The sequence below is a fragment of the Cucurbita pepo genome, chromosome LG11 (assembly GCF_002806865.2).
Source record: "Cucurbita pepo subsp. pepo cultivar mu-cu-16 chromosome LG11, ASM280686v2, whole genome shotgun sequence".
NCBI classification, from domain to species: Eukaryota; Viridiplantae; Streptophyta; class Magnoliopsida; order Cucurbitales; family Cucurbitaceae; genus Cucurbita; species Cucurbita pepo.
Window position 1 is genome coordinate 2,259,401 of NC_036648.1, and position 20,752 is coordinate 2,280,152.

At 35.4% G+C, this 20,752-nt stretch overlaps 4 protein-coding genes across 6 annotated transcripts; 1 reads left to right on the forward strand and 3 right to left on the reverse strand.

Moving 5' to 3' along the window:
* The first annotated feature begins 458 nt into the window (after positions 1–458).
* LOC111805491 (putative RING-H2 finger protein ATL69) lies at positions 459–1,055 on the forward strand. The gene has a single exon (XM_023690593.1). It carries the CDS (start codon positions 459–461, stop codon positions 981–983), a length of 525 nt encoding a protein of 174 aa, XP_023546361.1. The 3' UTR covers positions 984–1,055.
* Positions 1,056–3,750: 2,695 nt separating this feature from the next.
* LOC111806164 (probable carboxylesterase 15) lies at positions 3,751–5,132 on the reverse strand. The gene has a single exon (XM_023691534.1). It carries the CDS (start codon positions 4,910–4,912, stop codon positions 3,902–3,904), a length of 1,011 nt encoding a protein of 336 aa, XP_023547302.1. The 5' UTR covers positions 4,913–5,132; the 3' UTR covers positions 3,751–3,901.
* Positions 5,133–7,127: 1,995 nt separating this feature from the next.
* Positions 7,128–13,043, reverse strand: LOC111804950 (nudix hydrolase 16, mitochondrial-like). 2 transcript variants are annotated; one of them, XM_023689791.1, is made up of 4 exons: positions 12,647–13,043; positions 11,813–11,927; positions 11,449–11,532; positions 7,128–7,718 (listed from the first exon to the last, which is right to left on the reverse strand). In XM_023689791.1, exons 1-4 carry the CDS (start codon positions 12,685–12,687, stop codon positions 7,467–7,469), a joined length of 492 nt encoding a protein of 163 aa, XP_023545559.1. In that variant the 5' UTR covers positions 12,688–13,043; the 3' UTR covers positions 7,128–7,466. The 2 variants fall into 2 exon arrangements, with proteins under 2 accessions (XP_023545559.1, XP_023545558.1); XM_023689790.1 differs by having other exon boundaries at positions 12,617–13,042.
* An 830-nt stretch (positions 13,044–13,873) lies between these two features.
* LOC111804688 (RNA pseudouridine synthase 3, mitochondrial) lies at positions 13,874–19,586 on the reverse strand. 2 transcript variants are annotated; one of them, XM_023689439.1, is made up of 10 exons: positions 19,200–19,586; positions 18,380–18,695; positions 17,867–17,932; positions 17,549–17,707; positions 17,172–17,219; positions 16,977–17,057; positions 15,661–15,777; positions 15,413–15,514; positions 14,971–15,129; positions 13,874–14,447 (listed from the first exon to the last, which is right to left on the reverse strand). In XM_023689439.1, exons 2-10 carry the CDS (start codon positions 18,689–18,691, stop codon positions 14,070–14,072), a joined length of 1,422 nt encoding a protein of 473 aa, XP_023545207.1. In that variant the 5' UTR covers positions 18,692–18,695; positions 19,200–19,586; the 3' UTR covers positions 13,874–14,069. The 2 variants fall into 2 exon arrangements, with proteins under 2 accessions (XP_023545207.1, XP_023545209.1); XM_023689441.1 differs by having other exon boundaries at positions 18,380–18,702.
* Between the last annotated feature and the right edge of the window lie 1,166 nt (positions 19,587–20,752).

Sequence of the window (20,752 nt, forward strand, 5' to 3'; positions counted from 1 at the left end):
AAGAAGAAAACGAGGGCAGGAGAGAGATTTTAACAGAGATATTATATAAGCAAGCAAGAGAATAACAACGATAATGAAATTTTGTTTGAAACATATTTATTAAAAAAATATATATTTATTTTTAAAACATATTTTAAAATTAAAGTTATTAAAAAGAAGATTAAGAACCATAATGAAATTTTGTTTGAATAATACAACCAAAAGTTGGGGGTTTAAACGGTAACCACGCCTTTAAAAAACCTCAAAAGTCAAAGGCAGTTTATTTTTAATTTTTAATTTTTAATTTTAATTTTAAAATTTTAATTAATTTTAATTTTAAAATTTTAATTAATTTTAAAATTTTCCCGCGGACCCCGGCGTGCCTTAACAAACGCTGTCCCCTTTGCCCCACCATTCCCACCAAATTCACTCCTTCCTCCATTACTACTCCCATTTTCAAATTCCTCTTTCTCTCTGTTATGTCCTCCGCCGATCCCCCTTCCTCCTCCTCCTCCTCCGCCGCCGCCGCCGCTTCCCCCGCCCACGCCGGCGTCGGCCTCGGCTACGGCATCGCCATCGCCGTCAGCATCCTCGTCTTCATCTCCACCATAATGCTCGTCTCCTACGCTTGCATTCGCGCCAAATCCACTCGCCCTAGACCTAGACCTTCCGCTCCTCTCCCCCCTCCCGCCGCCGACAATGTGGTGGTTCTCATGGTTGGATTAGACGGCTCCATCATCGAATCGTACCCTAAGTTGGTCCTCGGAGAGAGCCGCCGTCTCCCGGCCCCAAACCACGGCCCTTGCTCCATTTGCCTCTCCGATTACCAGCCCTACGATTCCGTCCGCTGCATTCCGGATTGCCGGCACTGTTTCCACTCCGCTTGCGTCGATGAATGGCTCCGGATGAGCGCCACTTGCCCCCTGTGTCGAAACTCCCCTGCTCCTACCCCTGTTGCTACTCCTCTCTCCGAATTCGCGCCTCTGGCTTCCAACGCCAGGTGATCCTCTTCCCTACATTTTCAGGTTAGGGCTTCCAAATTTTCTCCCTCAATTTGTGTCTGATTTACTCACAGATTCGTGTTCTATTGTATTTCAAAATGTTTTTAATAAATGTGTACTAGTATCTTAGATTTTGTGTCTAATAAGTCAATATCATCAATTCTTTTAACACTTCATTTACATAAATTTTTGGACGGTAGAAATTACCCTTTAATTTTTCACATTTATTTTTTAAAAAACACATCTACCCTTCTCTTTTTAATCTTTCATAAACGTTTCATATTTATCTTTAAAAAAAAACTTTAAAATTTCGATTTGATACACAAAGTTCAAAATTTATTTAAAATTATTATAAAATATGAACACTAAATATATAGATTTAAAAATCTTTGAGTGTGAAACTTATAGTCGAATAGATCGGTAGAATTATAATTAAATTTTGTACAATTTTTATGAAATAATTAGAAATTCTTTCCTTCCTCTTCTCTATGATTGTCCATTTTTCTTGGTTACTACAAAATTTTACATTAGAAAAATCGAGTCAATGTAATCAACGATAATTTATAGTTATTTGAAATATAATTTAACGAATAACCTACTAATAGTCTAATAAAAGATCTCGAGCTTATATGATTGATAATATTTTTTAATAGTTTAATTGAGTTGTTGAGTTAATGGAAGCCTGTGATTCCATTGAAGTTTGTGAAAAAAAAAAAAAAAAAAACTTAGAAATTGAAAATTGATTTTCCCTAAGTTGTGTTCATGAAAGTCAGCCGGATTTTGTGCTGCATTGTTTATTCACTCTTGTTCAAATTCCAACACTACTTTACTTCTATATAAATGGTTCATTAATTAGGATCATTCTCTCTCCTCCCCTCTCTCTCTAGTATTTTATACTTTTTTTATATAAATAGTTCAAAGTTTTAGATGAAAATGATCTCCATGACACCAGGTAAATTTGATGCTCGATTGATTTTCTACTTCTTCCACCAATACCAAAATATATATATATATATAAAAGTAATTTGGGACATTCTCCATTACCATTCATTATGCACCTATTTAATTAGGACCGAATGAATCTACATGTATATATTATGCATGTATTTATATATGGACATGTATCTATTTATACATGTATCTACTACTGATCTTTCAACAAATTAAGATCTAAGATCTTTCAACAAATTAAGATCTAGAATCGTGGTCATGATCTAAATTAAAAATTTAGATCTACACACTATTTTAAGTTACAACTATATCTTTATAGGCTCTGGTTTTTGTATAATTTTTAAGGGAAAAATAAATAAATAAAAAGTTAAATAAGTTTTGTTTAATTAATTTTTTCTTTCATTTTAAAAGAAATTATTTTAGTGCTAATTTGACTTTTGTGAATTTTTATTTATTTGATTCTTTAAAGTATTTAATGAGTTTATGAACATAGATACATAAATTTTTAATTCTCTAAAGTCCTTTCTCTTATTCAATATTTTTAAATTTTTATGAATTTATTCCATACAAAATTGAGAGACATAAAAATTAATTTTATATATTTAGTATATTACTTGATGTGATGTCTTACCTTACAATAATTTAGTGAAAAATCACATTTTAAAAATCACAATAACTGTATATGCTTTTGTGTTTGCATTTGACCAATATTGTTGAGACCACACAATTAGATATTGAAATATTCTTTTTCCATTTTTCTTAAAATATGAATCACATTGTGCTTAGTTGAAGTCGTGGTTGATATTCGTTTGCTTTTTTTTTTTTTTTTNTTTTTTTTTTTTTTTTTTTTTTTTTTTTTTTTTTTTTTTTTTTTTTTTTTTTTTTTTTGTAGAAGTATAAGTGTTTGTAGGGTTCACGGGGCACAATAAAGTGTCAACGAGCAACGTTCACACAAAATCTAAACGTAGAAGTGCATATCAAGCCGTGGTTGATATTCAACCATAGTCTAAGTGTTAGGTTGGTTGATATTCACTTTCTATTTTTATTTTTATTTTTACAAAATTCTCTATTTATTTTCGTGAGATTAAGAGATTTCATATAAAGAATTTGTACATAATTTTTTCTATTTTAAATATTTTTATATACCTTTCAAAGTACTCTTTAATTAATAATTTTTCATTTTTCAATCTAATTTCTATTAAAATTTTAAAATATTCTTATAAGGTTAATAATATTTTAAAAGAAAAAATATAATGTTCAAATATCAAATTAAAATTTTAATATTACAATATAATCGAGCACCTCTTACATTTCCAACGAATAAAAGACAAAAGTAATGGGCACAAATATGAAAATAGGGTACAAATGTGAATGCTAACGAATTTTTGGGACCATACAGTGACTTCGAGAGTTCTTTTGCATGGGAATTTGGAACCTTTTCCTTGTAATAGCCCCAAATTCATTACGTTACAGTCCTTTTTTCTTTTAATTTACTCAACTCAAGCCCAGTTCTAGGAGATATTATCTGTTTTGACAGTTCGAGTAGATTTTGTCTGTTTTGACCTGTTATATACTGTCATCAGTCTCAAAGTTTTAAAATATATATTAAAGTGAGATTTTCACCCCTCACCCAATGTCTCTAGCTTTGATATCATTTGTAACAGCTCAAGTATATATTAAAGTGAGATTTTCACATCTCAGCCAATGTCTCTGGCTTTGATATCATTTGTAACAGCTCAAGCAAACCTCACAGTTTTAAAACGCGTGTATTTGAGAGAGGTTTCGGCAGCTTATAATAAATATTTTGTTCTAAGAAATATGGTTGAGAATTAGGGAAAAGTTTTTATTAACTTTACTAAATGATAATGAAAATAAGAACTAGATGTGTTTTTTTTTTTACGGTAGAGCAAGGATAGATAACATTCACCGTCCACGGCGGAGGGGATCCAAGGATTCACTGGAAAACGTTGTTAATGCTGCTTGATGAAGCGAGCGATTCCGGCGAAGAGGTGGTCCGATGCGGCAGCTGTTTCGGGGTCCATTTTGAGGGCGATCTTGTTGAGATAGAAGCTATGTCCCATTCCTTTGCTCATCAGAATCTCTACTTCTTTATTTGCTGCCTTCATTGCTTTGTAATACTCCATTTCGGTGTCGATGATCAGATCCTTCTCTGCGATGCACAGAAGAAATGGCGGCAGATTTAGGGTTTCAAGCGGCGGCGCGTTGGCTCCCATTGGACATGTAATTGGATGATCCTTCGTACTCCCTTCCGGTAGTGCGAGGCTCAGAAATTTGTCTACCATATCCAGAGTCAAGAACGGCGATTGTGGATTCTCGATCTCCGACTTGCTTCGTTCGGCTCGAACGAAACCAGGATGAATCGGAATTCCACCGGCGAGTTTCACTGGAGCGAGATCGGCTTCTCCGGCTAGGGCAGCGACAGAGTGAACAAGATTTCCGCCAGAGCTATCTCCGATTAGGAAAACGCGATTGAAATCCGCATTTTCGGTAATCCAAGGCTCGATTTCGTGACCTAGAGCCACCGATTGCAACCACCTGAGAGCGGAGAAGCCGTCGTCAACAGCCGCGGGAAGACGATGCTCTGGCGCTCGGCGAAGGTAAACAGACACACAAATTGCTTCGGCGGATTTCACGAGGTCAGTATAAGTATGATAATACATAAACCAATCCGCTTCGCTAATACAAAATCCACCGCCGTGAAAATGAACAACAACCGGCAATTTCTCTCCGCCGCCGCTGCATTTCACCTCAGGCAGATAAATCCGAACACAGAGACCGGACTCCCGATCAATCACCAAGTCGCGAACGGCGACTCCATCGATGAAGTCGTCGTGAGGCGGCACAGACTCCGCCACAAACTTGACCTCCGGCGGTCCAGTCCAGGTCCGGTCGACGGAGCCGTCGTCGAAAAGCCTGAGCCAGCCAGAGACGTCGAGAATTACGCTCTTTCCATTCGTCATCGGATCTGTCTGAACAAAAACAGAGTTTCTGAAGAAGAGGATCGAATTGGAAAAGAAAGTGTGAAGAAGATGAAGAACAATGGATTGGTTTATATAAGAACTGGAAATTGGAATGAACACAGAGAGGAAATTACTGACGCAATTTCAGGTTAGTTCCTCTGAAAATCACCATTACTTTTCTCTGCAAATTCCTTCTTGTTTTCTGTCGCTTTCATTGTTGGTGAAATATTTTTATCATTATAATTTAGATAATATTTGACAATAAAAAATAAAATAAATAATATTTTTGTGAAGTTTTTTTTTTTTTTTTTTTTTTTTGTTAATTATTTTATTTTTATAGAAAAATTATTAAAATTTTAGTTTTAATTAATAATGAACCCTAATTTCTTAATTAATTATACTTATTAGTTAAGTAATTAATAGTTTTAGTAAATAAGTAATCTATTTTTTCATTTCTAAAAACGAACTATTATTAATTTATTTAATTTAAACAATTAATTACATATTAGTTAATTAATTCACAAATAAATTAAGAGAATATATATATATATATATATATTTTCTTTCTTTCTTTAAATGAAGTCTATACCTAAAAAAGATCAATTCTGATTTTTTGAAAATACTAAAAATTACAAAATTGGCTTTTTTTTTCTTTTTTCTTTTTTCTTTTTTTTTGGAAATTCGGAAATTAAAATACAAATTTTTTCAAAAGACTTCCAAATTTTTATTTATTTAGTTCTAAACTTTCATAAAAAATCATGAATTCATTAAAACTTGAGTTATATACATAAAATTTAAATCTAAATTTATACGTAACAAATTAATTAATTTAAAAAAATTATTTAAATCAAAATTAAAAATTTAGGAATCTATTATACCAAATTCAAAATTAAAAACATTTCTTTAGGCATTTTCTTGTAGATGAGTAGGAATATTCTTGGAAATTGCTCATAAAAATTATAAAATAAATTGGTCAACGGTCAAAAAAAACATGTAAGGTTCAATAATTTGTCGTTTTTTCTAAAAATAAAGTAAATGGTTAACCGAAATTATTAAATAAAAACCATATTCAATTTAAAGTTTAAAGATTCCATTTTAAATAATTAAACTTTTTTTTTTTTTTTTTTGAAATCTTATTACTGTTGAATGTAAGTCGGCATAAGGTACCAAAATCTTAAAATTAAATTAAATCATTTTCAAATGTTTTATTTTAGCATTATATTTTAATTATTTTTTGATAAATTATTGTTAAATAATATCCAATTCCATACAAAATAATATCATACTTTGAAATTTTCAAAATAAATAAATATATATATATATATTATGATAATATAATAATTAGGATTTTTCAATTAATATAAACTTTTATTGGTGGAATTTTTTTTTATAGTAATTATGGGCAGAAAATTAATGGTGATTTGATTGACTGTTTGTTCCAATTATGATAAGGTTTCAAATAATAGAGATTTAATGATTAATTATTTCTAGAAAAGAAAAAAAAAACAAAACCTTTTTTGAGTGGAGGAGCTTTCTTCCAACAACAAAAAAACATGCATTTATTTCCTTTTTTTTAGAAACCAAACTTTTATTGCTACAAAATTAAAAATAGACCATAAATAATAAGGTGCGAGCACCTAATAAATAATATGTTAAACGAAAGAAGAAAAAAAAGTCATCAAAAACATTTTTTTTAGAAAAAAAAAATAAAAAATCTTTCACAAATTTGATGATACGTAATCAAATGATCCAAAACCGTAAGGTTGACAACAGGTCACAACAGACAATGTCTGCTAGTATCAAGAACTTTTTCGTTGATAGAAACAACGATCAAAGATTGGATAGATACTGGCAGATATTGTACCCGCTGTTAGAACTTTTTCATTGATAGAAACAACGATCAAAGATTGGATAGATACTAGCAGATATTGTCCGCTGTGACCCGCTCCCGCTGTCAGCCTCACGGTTTTAAAATGCGTCTATTAGGGAGAGGTTTTCACACATTTATAAGGAATGTTTCGTCCTCCTTTCAACAAATATTGTCCAAAGGGAGGACGTTCGGCCCCTAAGAGAAATGGATAGTGAGATTCCACATCGATTTTAGAGGAAAACAAAGCATTCCTTACAAAGAAGCTTCAACGAGTGCTTAAATAAGACAAACAAACATCATCATTTCAATTTTATCAATTCTAATACGCAATTTTTCGAGTTCATATCCCTCTAGATATACCATCATATTGAAAAATGGCATGTAATTCATCAGACTTGTAATAAATGAACAAGAAAATTTGAAATACATTTGTAAAAGCTTTCAAGGAAGCTTGAACGAGAGCGGAAGTGTATTATAATAAATGAGCAACCAAAACGTTGCCTATGTAATCCTTTGAACATCATCATCAGTGTTAGTGTTCTACTGCTTGATTTCTTCGTGATTTGATTTGATTTGATTTGCTGGCGAAGGGGAAAAAGGGACTCTAAAAAACAATCCATAAAGACAACTTTGTTCATATGCACCATATACTTCGTAATGTGCATACATTTCAAGATTCTCAAGTTATTCATCGCTCATATTTTCTGCATGCCATTTGTTGAAGCCATTGACAAGGGCATCCCTCATCCATGCGTGCCTGCAGTTTTCAATTGCCTCAGGTATGGTCACCCAACTTCTGTTTCTCGTGTTCTGCTCCGGCCATGACTCGAGCTCCTCGTTCACAAATAAAGCATACATAGCTGCTCGACATAATCCGTCTGGAGTGAACTCATCTTGCTGTGTTTTACTCTTGAAGTGATAGTCTCCCAAGAATCCCTGAAAACCGAGATTTCAACAGAGAGTGTGTCAGGCTAATCTAAATGGGAGGAACACAAATACAAAAACATCAAAGAAACGAGAAAGCAGCAGTGCGTCTCTACCCTAAGTGTGAAAATCTCTCTCTAATAGATTTATGAACTTTTAAGCCGCAGATCTTATTTTGCTTCACACATCACCTTTGACAACTTCAACAACTGCACTTGCTTATGTTATCAACCGATTGAAAACCCTTTTGTTTCATATCCCTTAGGCATGGGGGACACCCTATTGCCCCCCCTATGGCCTGGCCTTTAGCCCGTTTTGATTATCTCCTCATCTCGAGAGGAAAGAATAGGAGGAAAAAACAAAAAAAGGATTCAAGAGAAAAAATATTTTTCAAGTTCCGCAGGCTTGAATCTAAAGGGAAGCAAACTCAACATTACACCATAAAGAGTTTTTTTGTTTGTTTTTTTGATAAACAAGCCAATGAACAAAGAAACTGCTAAACAGCAAGTGATAGAGACCACGACACATTCCAAAGAACAGAAACCAAACAATTCCATGGTAAGACAACTCCAAACAATCCTAACAGTAATGCAACATTACCCAATCACAAAGAAGTGCAGATGTAACAGAAAAGAACATGACCAACTTAATCCTTCTTCTAATAACTAATTTGGACGTTCAATTAACATAAAACAAGTGAAGTCATAAGAAGTTCTACTTTGACCTCCAAATGTCGAGTCATCTTTTATATCCATTAACCATATGGTTGGAGGATTCTGTCTTAGGATAGTGCTAGCTATTGAATATGCAACTCACATCGTAAGATAGTGCTATTGAATATGCAACTCACATCGTAAGATAGTGCTATTGGATATGCAACTCACATCGTAAGATAGGTGCTATTGGATATGCAGCTATTGGATATGCAACTCACATCATAAGATAGTGCTATTGAATATGCAACGTTCTAGGAAATAATTTCAGCAAACAAAACAGAAAGATAAAGAAAAAAGGGGATAACGAGGCCTTCACCCCTAGGCCAAGGAAATACAAAAGGAATATGACCATTGTAGTAACCTAAGCTGGCATGCTTCGCAAATAATGCAAGTAGTCTCAATTGAGCTTATCGCATGATTCAGCTATACCATTAAACAATCTACAGATAGTTTACACATAAAACTACTCTACAATAAGTTAGACATATAAACTAATTTATGACAGAAATAGATAAATAAATAAAGGAAGAATGACAATCAAATAACCACAGTTAGGTGAACTTTCTATGCAAAACAAGCCATGTTAAAATGTAAATATAGAAGTTATATTTTACTTTCGCAAGAAGTACTCTCTGATATTCAGAATGAGGTAAAACGGCTAAACCAAAACATCCTACAGCTATTAGTGAAAAACCTCTTACGAACTTTTACAGTTATAAGGAGATACAAAAGATTTTCAAGTAAGGGAGTCTAAAAAAACCCTCCACTTGTGTGGATCTCTAAAAAAACCCTCCACCCTCCACTTGTGTGGATCAAAAAGGGGTTGTAATAAACACAGAAGATTCTTTAAAGAGCAGCAAAGAAAATCATTAAATCTTACTATTTTCCACTTCTCTTGTCCCTGCAAAATCTATAGCATTTCTTTCCAGCCAAAACCAAAAACAGCTTTTTCAAAACTTCATTCCACGAAAACTTTTTACTCAGTGAGAAAATAGCTCTCCAGTTACCCTGAAGTTCGCTTTTACGCATATCTACCAGCCACCGTAATGGGTCAAGATCCTCCTGGAAGTCCACTCCATATCTCCCACCAAAAATTCTTGGGCCTTTGAGTTGATCTGCTTCCCTTCTGACCGGCATTGTTTTCGGGAAGCAAAGTAGTCATTAGTCCTTCCAAATTTAAATTGCCAAGGATATACTACAGTTAATGGTGTTCTTTATGCTACTTCTAGCAGCAAAGTTACCTTCTTTCCAAAATGATGCTTTTCCAGAGTGGTGGATCAAGAACTATCAGGGGAGGGTGACAGGTTACTACTGGATGTAGGAGTTTTCCTTTCCCCTTTACGATAAAATAGATTTTTGCGAGAGAACTTCATATCTTCAATTTTGAATTCTTGACACCTTTGCAAAAAGACACTATCAAACCCTCCATTTCCAAATAGAAAAAAACCTCCAAGAACGGCCAACCACCTTTCCAAACATTGAATCACTAAGCAACAGGCATTTTGACTCGTTGAAATAATAGAACAGCAACCTCTGTTTAAACAAACTTCCAAGAACGGCCAACCACCTTTCCAAAATTGAAGAGTCTGGCATGAGAGAAGGCTGCAGTTTGGACTACTTCTCCTTCCCGACGGATTGAGGTAACAATTTTTCTTTGATTTTAATGGTTGCTTCCACTAACTCTTTAAGGTACAATCTTCTCAGCATACTTCCCACAGCTTCCACTCTTTTCCCCAGTGTTAATTGAAGGCTCCATTTAACAGAGGGTTTCTCATCTATATGAATGGCGACATGTCAACCTTCACATGATATCCTACATTCTAACTCAAATGATATCCTACATGTCAACCTTTACGATCGATTGGGATAGCTTTGACAATCATCACAAAGTTGCCACCTATCCCATGTTTTGAGAGACGACTTTAGGAACCCAAGGACCATTTAGAACTTTGTCAAACCAAATGGACTAAAAGTAACCCATTTTAAATCTCAGAGATCAAATAAATACCATCTCCAAATATCAAGGACCAAAAATGTATTTTTCTCTAAAGATAATAGTAAAAATATTTTAAATTTACTAAACTTAGAGGAATCGAATATTGTTGAATTAATGGAAGTACTTTCACTAACTCTCCAATCTTCCTTATAGAAGTTTAAGTATACAAGCCTTAAGGATGGATAGTGATGGACTTTGATTTGTGATTCATAACCCTCATAGTTTCTGCATAGATACCACTCATATATAAGATTTTATCAACCCAAAGGACAACTCAAAATCTTTGTTGTCCTATTAGAAGTTTTTGGCTAGACGTAAACAACACCAACACCTTAAAGTAATCATCACCAAGGCAACAACTAACAATCAATAATGCTTCCTCTAGATTTGTCATTGAAACTCGCAAAATCTCTATGCTTTTAGCCCTAGGATTACCCACCTTTGGACTTAGACTTGGTGATCATAGACCAGCAAAATCCCACATTGTCTCATTAAATTAAAGCAAATTGCAACTTTCATTTCTCATGAAACTACCGGTCAAATATCAAATGGTTAGCCACGAAGTCCATGAGGTACTAGTTCAAAGGAACAAAAGGTAAAGTAACTCACATAGAAACACCAATTAAAAATTGTTTTGATAAAGAAAGATATACGAAGTGGATTGGTAGCCTTAGTTTCTTATCAGTCACAACCCAATACCTTTAGTCTTCATCCTAACTCTATCTGTTCTACTAATGATGAGTTAACAGAATTCATTACTCCTTCACAACAAGGACAACAACAACATCAAACCAAAAAAAACAAAAAAAAAAAAAAAAAAACAAAAAAAAAAAAATCAAAGGAAAAGGTGTTAAAAACGATACTCTAAAAAACTCCTATTTCAACCATGTTCTTTATATATGTTAGATGGGAAAACCTTAATTTTCACAAAAAACAATGAGAACAAAGCTATCACTATTATAGAGTACAATAAAAACTTTTGACGCTCAAGAAAATTCATTTCAAGCATTAAATTAAAGTACTATTTCACCATAAGTTGACCACGAACACCCGCTTCTTCAATAGCTTCCCTTACAGCAGCCTCCTCCACCGTCTCATCATTCTCCCAGCCTCCCTTTTAAAGAAAATGCTGATATTAGAGATAAAATAAGCTTGTATACTTCATATGAGAGAAGCAAAAAAGCAGAAGTTCAACCTTAAGTTCCCAACATAGAAAATTTTGCAAACTATGATACTATATATGTAAAAAACTCAAATGAAATTTATGTATTCTCATTTTTTTTTCTTTTTTTAACAACAAACAAGCACTTTTCATTAAATTTGAAAAGTTGCAAGCAACCTCATTTTGGAATAAATAACATGTTCTGGTGTGGTGTTAGGGGGACAACTTATACCTTTGGGAACAAAAGGCCCGGTCCACTAGGTGTGTCAATCATAAGCACCTCCACTACTTTATCTGAAACTTCATCACTTCTGCCATCGGAACTTCTATACCTAAAAGGAATACACCTACAAAAGAATAGCAAAATTAGCATCAACAGAAAATGCAGGCGAGGCATTCCTGTCATAAGTTAACCTTGTGACTAGACATGAAGTTCATGCATCAATTACATTTTAGTTAAAGAAAAAAAACATAAAAACTTCAGAATTGTGAATAATACACAACGTCATAGGAGATGTACAGGAGTAGCCCCAGAGTATAATGCAATTCATAAGGGAAATTTAGTTAAATTTCAAATGAACCATCACTAAGAAAGTATTAAAGAAGTATAAAAGAGAGTGATAAATTGTGAATAATCTACAACATCACAGGAGATGTGTAGTAAGAGCCTCAAAGTAGAAATTAGGACTCACCAGCCAACCAATCATATTTCCAGTATTACACGTCATATATCAATAAATTCTCAGATCCAAATCGAGACTTCTCGAAACCCTTAATCGATAAAAGAACCCAACAACGAATCACAAACTACCAATACCCAAGCAAGAACCACAGTGAAAATCAAAGCAGTCAATTTCCACAAGGGTAGTAAAAAGAAACGTAAATGACATTGCCGACAACCTCATTTTCACCAACCTTTGACAAGAATGGTCCACGAAAACGACTTATAGATACAAAGATATATAAACATCAAATCGCTGGAGTCTACGAATATTAAAAATGTATATATATAAATAATATATTGGTGGGAATGTACCCAGCAATAAGGCGACAACCGGCATCGTACCGCTGCTGATGCCGTCCAGTGCGGGCCACCAAATCAGACATACTAAACAAATATATACGTATACAAAAACTATCGTCCGTCGGGTTCAGCGTTTTGAGACGAATGCAAAATCCTGCACATCGCTACAGCAGAGGTCAAATTCCGCCATTGTCAATCTCTCTCAGAATGGACAGTCAAAGACGATCTCAAACTCCATGGAAGAGTGGCGATGAATGTCGATTGTTAGGGTTGGGGAGAGGTAGTTGGTTGCAGAAAGGAGAGGAACCGAGATGGAGAAGGTTGCGGCTGAAGCGGATCTGGCGGTGGGGTTGGGTCAAAACAGGGGAGGGGATTTGATGGTCAAAAGGGAAAACAGTGGGTCCAGAAGGGTTTGGGAGAATCCGGTGGATTCAGCACCAAGGAAATATATATGGAGGGGAAGATGACCGTTGAGATCAACGGGTAAGGGTAAAATGGTAAAACTGCCTGTTCTGTTGGATGGAAATGCTTCGCGATTTGAAAGCTTTGAAGTAGTCATTCCTCGTGCGCTGTAAAAAGCTCCGATTTTTTCAAAAAGCTCCGATTTTTTCAAAACGCTTCGATTGCGTGGGCCTAATTTTGTTTCCTTCCCCCTTTCTCAAATAATAATAAAATTCAATTTAATTTTAATATATAAATAAATAATAATACCAACAATTATCCATTTATATTTCCTAAACTTTTTTATTTTATCAATTAAATTTTAAAATTAATAAATTTATATCTTAAAAGTATATATAGTAAGTTTATATTATACTTTTATGATATATTTTTCTAAATGATATAATGTTAGTGCATTAATTTAGATTATTTATTAGTTATTATATATNATTTTTTTTTTTTTTTTTTGTCTCAAAATCATCTATGAACACCTTGTTCATATCAACTTGATTTAATTAAATTATTATAAATTTTTAAGATATAAATGGTGTAATTATCAATAAATAGGATAATTTACAATTTTGATTCTTAAAATTTGATATTATGAAATAGTTCGTCATAGTCCCAAGACAATGGAGACAATAGAGATGTGATCATTTTAAAGTAAATAGTGCGTATGTTCGTGTATTGTGTCATGGTCGTACTATTCGAACTATATGGAGTAATAATTTATACTCATTCATGGCTAGCCTTAAGGGTAACTTAAATCTCATAACGATTTTTTTTTCTTCGTCAAACCATATGATGTCATCGACCTTCACTCGGACATACTTATCGAGAATCAACTCACGTGCCAGCCTCATAATTAGGACATCCCAAACATTACTTTCTCAAATTGTTCTAAGTGTCGTGAGAAGGTGATTAAGAGAAGTTCACTCGCTAAATATATAATTTAACCGAAAAATAAAAACAACAAATGAATAAATAAACCTATTACAATCCACCTATGATAACTCTAAGTTACTCATACTAAATAGGAAGACATCAAATTCCAGCTAATTCTCATATGGGAAGGCATTCTTGCTACAAAACGTAAGAGATCTGAGTTCAAGTTAGATACCCGGTGGTGGCTGATCGACCTTGTGTCATCCAAAACATTAAGGAACTTCGCTAGATTGGGAAGAACAAGCTCTCTGCAATGAAGATGTAACAAGGGCACCTTGGATAAAACACTCCCCTTTTGCACATCCAACCCTTTCGGCCTTCGCAACTTGTATGGCTTCCCACTTATTGGCTCGATGTCGACCCGGGGCATTTGTTTCCAAGTCCGATGTACAAACCAACCGTATTTGTAGTCGCCAACAATGGGTGTGCCCAGAGCTTCAGCACAATGGATCCGTAGCTGAAAGATGGCAAATCATACAGTTAAAAGATTTGGAAAAAACATCATTTCTATTCGTTTGAATTTCAAAATGGTTCGCTTTTACCCGAGTAATTTTCGTTCGGTTTCTAGATTACAAAATGTTACATTTTTACTTTGAGTTTTTGTTTCCATTTGGTCCTTTGGTACCATATTTACACTTCTATCTCCTTTCATTAAATACTCATTTCGGTCTTTTCGTGTTAATGAGTAATGAATTAACTAGAAGTTAATATCAAAGATCAAAAGTGAACATTAATGGAAACGGAAAGTAAATGGGTAAAATAGTGAAACCTAGAGACCAAATGAAAATTAAACTTCAATAAAACTCGATCAAATAAAATTAAATTCGTAACTAAGGAGTAAAAGTGTAATATTTTGAAACCTAGAGACCAAAACAAAACCAGACTAAAAACCTATGGATCAAAAGGATAGCTTTCCCTAAGATTTTCATGCATAAATTTGAATGAGCCTGTTCGTAGAAAAGCGAGAGAGCTTGAAGTACCTGATGCTTTCGGCTCGTACGTGGGCATAGTTCAATCCATGAACAACCATTTATTGTGGGACCAAGCACACGATATTCAGTGATTGCCTCCTGAAAAGCTTCCAAGGATGTTTTGTTTGCCAAGACAACTCTCTCGGTCTTCCCATCATCAAGAAGCACCTACAAGCAATTATTACACAAGTAAAACGACATGAAATGATCCTTGAAAAACTTGTTTGAGCCATATTCTCAAGTTCTTGAAGATATGTTGAACAGCTTCTAAAGGCGTAACGATCCACACATAAACCAACTGCCAACCATATGATTGTAGTCTAATTAACAACTTATTAGAAAATACTGATATCTAATTATTAACAATTCCAGAGTGCATTACTCCACCTGAAGAGACTGAGAATCATTAACATTGATCCCAGAGAGAGAGAGAGAGAGAGAGAGAGAGAACCTTTGACAAGGGAGCCGAGATTAGGCCTTCTCTTTCTCTGGGACAACCAATTACTAACGCCCAATACTTTTGATATGTTGCATTACACGCCTCGCCCCAAGCCTGAAATCATTGTTGAGCATATTGTAAACTATTAACAGTTAGAAATTTTAGAACATTTTTTAGCCGTAGTTATACTAGGTAAACATCTTAAAGATAAACCTCTTCTTTGTTTTCGTTTAAGCTTCAATGCATTTTTTATTAAGCACCTTACATGAAGATTTCGCATTTCTTATATTGCTAAATAGCCATTGTAGGTGGGCTACACTTTCCTTTGTTCTCCCCATCAAGATAATCCCGCTGCTCTCTCTATCCAAACGGTGAACCTAAATGTACATCCATAAGAATAGACAGAGGAAGAGCATTAAATATAGAGCAACGCAACCAAAAATGAAACAGGATGAAAAATAAGAAATAACATTAGCTTCTACGTCCTTACTTTGAAGGAATAAACAATTCTTGAAATGAATGAAGAGGAAACTTAATTTCTGTGTAACTTCCTTCAGTTGGGATAAACTTTTCAATGAAAACCCAAGCTCTTCGGGCTATACAAAATGAAGAAAAACCCACTAAATAGGAGCTTTATCTATCGAAATTTATCCCATGTCTAGGAAATAAATACCTTAGTAATTGCTACAAGTAGCAAGTACTTTTATCGTACATTACGAAGATTTCCAATTGAATTACAACGCCATGGCAGCGGCATCAACCCATCTTATTCCCATAACACATTTCATGCAGATCTTTAGCTTCTTAATTCTCCTTTTCGGTAATGATGATTGTGATGCCGATTCAGAGGTTAGTGTGAGTAGTGTGGAGTTCATCTTGCCCAACACAAATAACACCTTGAATGATTTTTCTGAAAATTGCTTTTCAAAAGCTCTAGTTTCCTTACTTCGGGACTATGACAACGAGTTTTCACCTCAGTTCCAAGCAAATTTGACTCTCTATATTTCTACTTCTTGCCTGAAATGCCTACCCTTGCTGATGACAACCGTGGTCAGGTTTGATTTTGTCCCTACCCTTGGCATATCACGGTTTTGTTTCCTTCTGGAAGAGTGCTTAATGTGTCCAGTGCAGTGTAGAGTTTTATCTTTGCTTGTCTCGTAGTTTCAGACTCTTTGTTTGCCTCCTGGTTGTTTTCCTTCTTGGATTCGGGTTCCTGGTATTCTCGGCCTTTTGGTTTCTTGCCGCTGCCTTCAAGTGTTGTTGTTGTCAGTTTTTAGTCTTGATTTTGTTTCTAGAGCTGTAATTGGGATTTCTTTGGTTGACAATTATTTTGTTATGCTCATTAGATTACTTACTTTTTATGATTTTTTTGTTTTCTTTCTTTCACTCATATGTGGAGTTTGTACCTTTGAGTATTAGTCGTTTTCAGTTCATCAATGAAAAGTTTCGCTTCTTATTCCCATAAGTATCCATCAATGACACGTTAACATAATTACTTGGCTGTTTTCACTCTCATTACAGAGTCTTTTAATAACAATATCTACATAAGTTACTTGAACGTGAACAAGAAGCTTACCAACTTGGGACCGTCATCATAATCATAAGATAATGCAGCAGCCGCCAACGCATCCATACTATTATGAACTGGAAGATTCCCCTGTCAAAACCATAATTGTTTCAAAATATCAGAGCACCTACTTTACCTCCCACCCCACCTTCCCACCCACCACCAGAAACAAAATAGAAAACTAAAAGAGAATACGAGGTAAACCTTGACGGGTAGTCTGGGGGGTTTATTTAACACGAGAATAGCAGAATCCTGAAATTTACAAAATAAACAATCAAATGAAATCATGTTTAGCATACAAAAGAAATCACATGCCAGAATAAAATGAAGCAATAGAGAGAAGGGAATTAATCATTCATCAATCTCAACCAAGGTTCATTGTTGATTGTACATAAGAAAATGAGTATATCTATGTGGATCTTCCCATACCAAGTATATAGCAACTGCTTCTTGTACGTCAATGGATAAAACACTGGGAGATACATAAATTGCAGCAAACAGCAAAGAGGAGAATGCAAGTTGAGATACATAAATTGCAGCAAACAGCAAAGAGGAGAATGCAAGTTAAACTCAATACTTGCCTTGTACTTGACCAGTCTTTGCAAATACTTGATTTCATCCGCATTTGGGTGCAATGTGCCACTTGGTATAGTGTCAAATCTCCTAGAAACCCTCATCTCTGCGACGGACACAGGTATATGGACTCGTGCCCCAGTTTCCATAATCTCATTACTCCTAATCTGAAAGTCATATGGTAATGAGTTAATAGCCTTATAGACCAACAAAGAATGACTTCAATAAGTAAATGAAACCAGATAATGCATACGCACTAACAACATATCAGGAGCTTCTAAAAAATGAACCATAAGATAATAGGCTATTTGTTCAAGAAACAACACCTTTCTCATAGGTTTCAAATTTCCTTCTCCATCCAAGCCACCTGATTGTGGACATTGCACCTGGACCTGGAAAAAGGAAGATAAATTTAAACCCAGAATTGGATAGATAACCACCGATCCCTTTTCTAAGAGAGAGAGAGAGAGAGTTCAATTTCATAATTAACATTGAAGTTGTGGTATATCCTTAAACATATATACACGCAAGTCATTACTTCAGTTTTTCCGCGGACACCAACTGAAACTCCAAAAGAAAACAAGTCCAATGTACTTTTTCCCACAGTGGCAATGTAAGTTTATATATGGAACTCAACTATTTTAAAGAAGCAAGAAGAGTTTAAGTTCCCATTAGTATTTACAACTCACAAGTTAGCACTGATCTCACAGCTCAAAAATATGACGGAGATTCTCGACATTACAAAAGTTACAAAAAACCAACAAAACTATAGATATAGCAGGAAAAAGACAAAAGGACAAGACCAATTGGCTAAAAGAGGAGTAAGTGTTCTTACTTACAAGACCTTTTCTGAAATGGGACTGAATTACAGAATCATGAATTTCATCAAAGTAATGCTTGACCCATGTTATGGCAGTGACATGAGTGGACTCCCCAGAGAAACCAATCTGATTCTTCCTGGGCAAAGGGTAGCCAGGAAATGGGGGCAGCGATAGGAGCTGCCGGGGCTTTGAGCCTTCTTTACGACTACCCAACTGCGCTACGTTGTTGGAAACTCTAATGACAGGCCTGGCATAAGCAGGTGGAGGAGGAGAAATTCTAGAGTAGTATCTGGTTGCAAGTAAAAGATGTCGTCGTATGCTCTGCCACATAATCCTGCAATCTTTCAAGCAAAACAGCCCCTAAGTGGTGGTTTTTTTTTTTTTTTTGTAGCTTAATCGATTTCCCTGTGTACAGGTGTGTGTTAATTTCAATTTCAACAGTGACCCTTATTTTCAACCTCGGAGATTTTCATTCAATCTCTACTTGTTGCAAATATGAAATACTCTAATCAGCCTGATTCGAAGCTTTACTTCTTTTTTTATATGCTAAATTACTATCAAGCTTAGCACGGCCATTTGTAAATCGCAACAACATTGATCAAAACGGACAGAGAAGTCAATTATCATTTTAATGACTGAGAAAGTGTGCCAAGTTTTAGCGCAGACCAGGCAATCGATTATGCAAGACTAGACAGCTAGTAGTTTGATCCTAAAATTGATGGATGAGTCCTGAGTGAGAGAGAAACGAATACTGGGGACACAACCTCTAAATTATGTACTAAACAGGGAAATTTTGATTCTAATCAATAACAGAGATGAAAAACAACCCATAAATTACCTCCGTAGATGATCAGCGATTGAGAGAATGCCGACAAATATGCTCGCAGCTCGCTTCCGCCCGTTAATGGAAGAGGGAAAGTGTAAACAAAATTAAGTGCCCCTTTGGCTGCTCCCTCCTATTTCTCCACCGACCGAAGTCGATGTGCGAGTACCACTAGGCGAGAAGAGGGGAGACGAGAGGTGGGGCGTCGGTTTGCCTGCCTTCAAGCTATAAATCAAATATGGATACCCAACATCTCCAGATTCGCTCGTGATGGAAGATGATGCTACGCTTCAGAGCTCACTCCCGTCCCCCAGCTCCTTTCGAGTGTCGACGGAGAACTTTCCTACTACCAACTGGCGCGAAGTGGGGCGGTTAGAACTTCCAATTGACCTAATGGACGTGCAGAACAACGAGAATTTGACTTGGTTTCTTGGGTTTCACTAAGCATTAGTCTTAGTTTAGGACGGGCTCGACAATGTCCAAGGGTCTAAGTAGTTTACTGTGAGTCGATATTGTCTACTTTAACCCGTTATATATCGTCGCCAGTCTCACAGTTTTAAAACGCGTCTAATAGGAAGAGGTTTTGACATATTTATAAAGAATGTTTCGTTCCCATTTCCAATCGACATGGGTCCTCGCTTTCGTGGGCCCAGCATCCTCCGACCAATGTGGGAATTCACAATCACTCTCTTGGGGGCCTAGTGTCACAATCGCACTTTTGATGGGAGCGGATTTGCGATTGCGTGGCACTCACTTTCCAGAGACAAGTGAGCTAAGTCAATCGTTATTGCGTCGCCTACGGCCAAGCAACGTATGCTCGAGCCTCTGGCCTCGATTTTAAGAGAAGGTTTTAGAAAACGAGAGTAGAGAGATCTTTTCGAAAGAGAGATTTTTGAAAGAGACGTTGTATAAGAAAATAAGAGAGAAATAACAACGGTTCGCAGTATATAACCTTGGGTAGGGAGAAGTTGACAACTAGTCGTATTCGCTATAGTACATCCTGAGGCATTTCATGTCTGACTGGCCTAGACATGAAATTTCTGAAACGTCATACTTCATAGAAATACGAAAGTAAAATACTAGAATACGAAAATACATAAAGGTTTGGACTTGTCATGGGCATGCGGTTCATGGGCAACACGCCTTGGACGAGCATGACCGTGACACCTAGCATCCTCGCCAGCACACCACCTCATGGCTAGCTTTAATACCATTTGTAACTGCTCAAGCCCAACGCTAGTAGATATTGTTCAATTTTATCTGTTACGTATCGTTGTCATGGGGTCAGTGTCCTCGTTGGCACACTGTCTAGTGTCGACTACAATTAGTTTATTCTATTAATAGTCATCACTTTCTCCATCGTCACCTTGTTCGTGTTCTCACATGCGTTTTAGTCAAGCTCAAACTCCTCCCAAATAACGTCAGCAAAAACTACCATAGTCGCTACTGTCGTTGATAGTGACAAAGCAATAGTTCACTTGCCCGTGTGTAGATCATACTATGAGAATCAGGTTCATATTTTTTCATAATGATACGTCATCTTACGTGAAATTATTTAGTTGCATTTC